Genomic DNA, 3,082 nt, shown 5'->3' with positions numbered 1-3,082 from the left:
TGCAACATTAAAACCTTTCAGACCTGCTGCGCTCATCGGTTCTGAGTATGTCAATGTAATTTAACAGAACCTTCCCGACTGTGCAGAGCACTGTGTGTCAAACACTGAGCTCGGCACAGCTAGAAAGCCCAACATCATTCCTGGAGTCCGGGTCTGAGAGGCAAGAAAACGGGCAGGGGCCCGGCCCGCTGCAACCCGGCAGCTCCCTCCACCTGTTCTGCGCCTGGGGCTTCCACACAAGCCATGCGGTCTCCACACAGGGGTCTATCCTTTTTATAAAAAAAAGTCTGAAACCATGATTCTAAAAGCACCTGTTTCACGATGGTGACAACTTACCTGGGATTGACTTCAAGGTGATAATTACTTGCAATGGTACTAATTTCAATTTTCTTTTTCGATGGAGTCTAAATAGAAAGAAAATAGATCTTAGAAATGCTTATTTGCTATTTTCCCCTCTTCTCGGTATTTTCATTGGTTTTTGTTTTACTGTATAAACAATGTTTGCTTAGTAAAAAAATAAATAAAACTGGAAATAATAGCCATTAATGTTTTAACTTCCTTCTCATCACTTTCTTCACGTGCACACAAACATGATACAGTGTCATGCACATTAGGTCATGTCACACATCCTGTTTCATCGTGATTATTTTTTTCTTTCAGTCATGTACACAGATTCCCAGACTGTCCCCAGCTGTCAGCAGGTAATCACACCTGAGCACGCCGCACGCCGTCTCCATGGTAACACACGAAAACCTGTGTCTGTGTGTATTTCTCAGGCTTCTCCAGGGTAACACACAAACATACATGTGTGTACACCCACATATGTGAACATATACATGCACACACACGAACCTATAGATATGTATGTACAATGTGTGTGTTTCTTACTTTAAGAAAGAGAGAACCACATGCACCTGTCTGTGTTTTCCTAGCTAACAGCCCGTGGCAGCAACGGCACAGAGACAACTCACAGAACCCACAGGCCGCAAAACTCCTGCGGGTACACGTCCCCCACAGGCCGCAAACACCTGCGGGTACACGTCCCCCACAGGCCGCAAAACACCTGCGGGTACACGTCCCCCACAGGCCGCAAACACCTGCGGGTACACGTCCCCCACAGGCCGCAAAACACCTGCGGGTACACGTCCCCCACAGGCCGCAAACACTTGCGGGTACACGTCCTCCAAAGCTCATCGCCTTCTTCCTGCTCGGCCACCCCCGGCAATTCCACGGAGCACAGGATGTCACAGGGATGTGACGTGGCTCAGGGACTGCTTCTGCATTTACATAGATCACAGAAAAGGATGTCCTTGTGGACGAGAAACCCCCCGACTTCCTCTGCACCCGGGACAGGCACATCTTCCTCCCCAACGACCCCCAACACAGCAGGCTTCACAGGGCCCTGTAAGTCCTGCCGTCAGGAGCAGGCAAACTCACCCTGCCTGCCCTTAGCCTCCACCAAGTACCTTCACACACACCGTGTGGCTGTCAGTCTCTCTCCTGAGACTGGTTCTGGCTCTGTTATGTACTGAGGCACCTGTCCTTCTGTTAACAATTTGTAAAACTTTTCCTGGCTTGTTCTTCTCAAAGATCTTTGGACAATCTTTCACTTTTCTGTGTACTTTCCTGTTATCTTTTGCCACAAACACTTGGAACGCATACATATCCCTGTATCTAGTCCTTCTCCAACTTCTGTGTCAACTACTAACAGGTGGTCATACAGTCTAGGATGCGCTCTGGTGGCACAGTGCCTAAGGCATCTGACTGCTAACCAGAAGGCTGGTGGTTCAAACCCACCAGCCACTCCTCGGAAGGAAGGTTGGGCAATCTACTTCTGTAGTGATACCGCCTCAGAAACCCAAGGAGGGGTCTCTATGAGTTGAATCAACTCGATGGCATGAGTTTGTCTGTTTTTTTTTTGTTTTTTTTTTTATAGCCTAGGAAACTAGTCTAGGAAGTTTGTTGTTTTGTTTAAACATTTAACTTTCTATTTCACATGGAATTTATGCTTATAAATCAAGTCGCAGAGATTCAAGTCTACTGTCTTCGCGCTAAGACCCCTGGCTGTGCCAGCATGTTTATGAAAGGAGCTCACCCTTTCCCATTGACGCGAAACTGACGCTCCCTCATCTCTGGGCTCCTGGCCAGTCCTGTGGCCTCACTCTCTACTGACACGCCAACACAGATGGTATCGCTGGCTGCAAATGGCTGTGCGCTCAGCTGCTAACTGAAAGGCTGGCAGTTCAAACCTCCTCAGGGCTCCACAAGAGAAATAGCTGGTGATCTGCTTCCGTAAAGGTCACAGCCTACAAAATCCCATGGGGCAGGCCCACTCCTCGCATAGGGTTGCTGCGAGTTGGATGTGACCAGATGGCAGTGGGTCTAAGACACGAGACTTTCTTCCTACAGGAGCCATGTCTTTCCTATTACATCAGTCCCCACTTAAGTGACAAGAATCTCCACCCAGATGTGCCACCAGCACCTCAGACGGCATTGTTTAAACACACTCCAATCACCGACAGCCTACAGGCTGTTATTGCCATGACCATCAGCTCGCTGGACATCCCTCTGCCCAGTGACCAGCAGGAATAGGACACAAGTGCTGGGAAGGACACGAAATGAACATGACATGTTGTCTCAGGACATCAAGACAAAGGGCATCTTGCCGGAGAAAAACACGTACAAACACTACGACCCCAGCAAAACGGCAGTGTAAACGGTGGGTGGACAGGCACACGCACTAACGGGGGACGCTGCAGCTGGGCCTTACACAGCGTCTGTGAGCAAGAGAAGGCAGGTGTGCGGCAGGGGATGAGGCTGGGGGGCCACGTGGGGCACGCTCAGGGCCCCCCACCTCCCGAGCTGCTCAGATGCCCACCCTTCCCCGGTGGTTTGGTGACCCTGTACTGCTCCAACAGAAAATACCACAAATGGGACGGCTTTAACACACAGGGATTTATTCTTACAATTTTTGGAGGCTTTAAGTCCAAGTTCAAAGTGCCAGGTTCTAGGGGCTGAGTGAAAGCCCCTCAACCTCGGGGTCCAGCTCTGCCTCCTGCTCCCGGCCCACTGGAGCTAGAGG

At 50.0% G+C, this 3,082-nt stretch overlaps 1 protein-coding gene across 1 annotated transcript in view; it reads right to left on the bottom strand.

Annotated features, from left to right (window-relative positions):
• RFC3 (replication factor C subunit 3) overlaps positions 1-3,082 on the bottom strand; it is a 39,705-nt gene that overhangs the window by 32,461 nt on the left and 4,162 nt on the right. Inside the window, exon 3 of the mRNA XM_007958608.1 lies at positions 337-404. Coding sequence (XP_007956799.1) covers positions 337-404 — 68 coding nt within the window. The remainder of the gene's footprint in view (positions 1-336; positions 405-3,082) is intronic.

Source organism: Orycteropus afer, unplaced genomic scaffold (genome assembly GCF_000298275.1).
Source record: "Orycteropus afer afer isolate SDZICR_OR568_19922 unplaced genomic scaffold, OryAfe1.0 scaffold01039, whole genome shotgun sequence".
Lineage (NCBI taxonomy): Eukaryota > Metazoa > Chordata > Mammalia > Tubulidentata > Orycteropodidae > Orycteropus > Orycteropus afer.
This window is presented reverse-complemented; position numbering and strand designations above follow the sequence as displayed.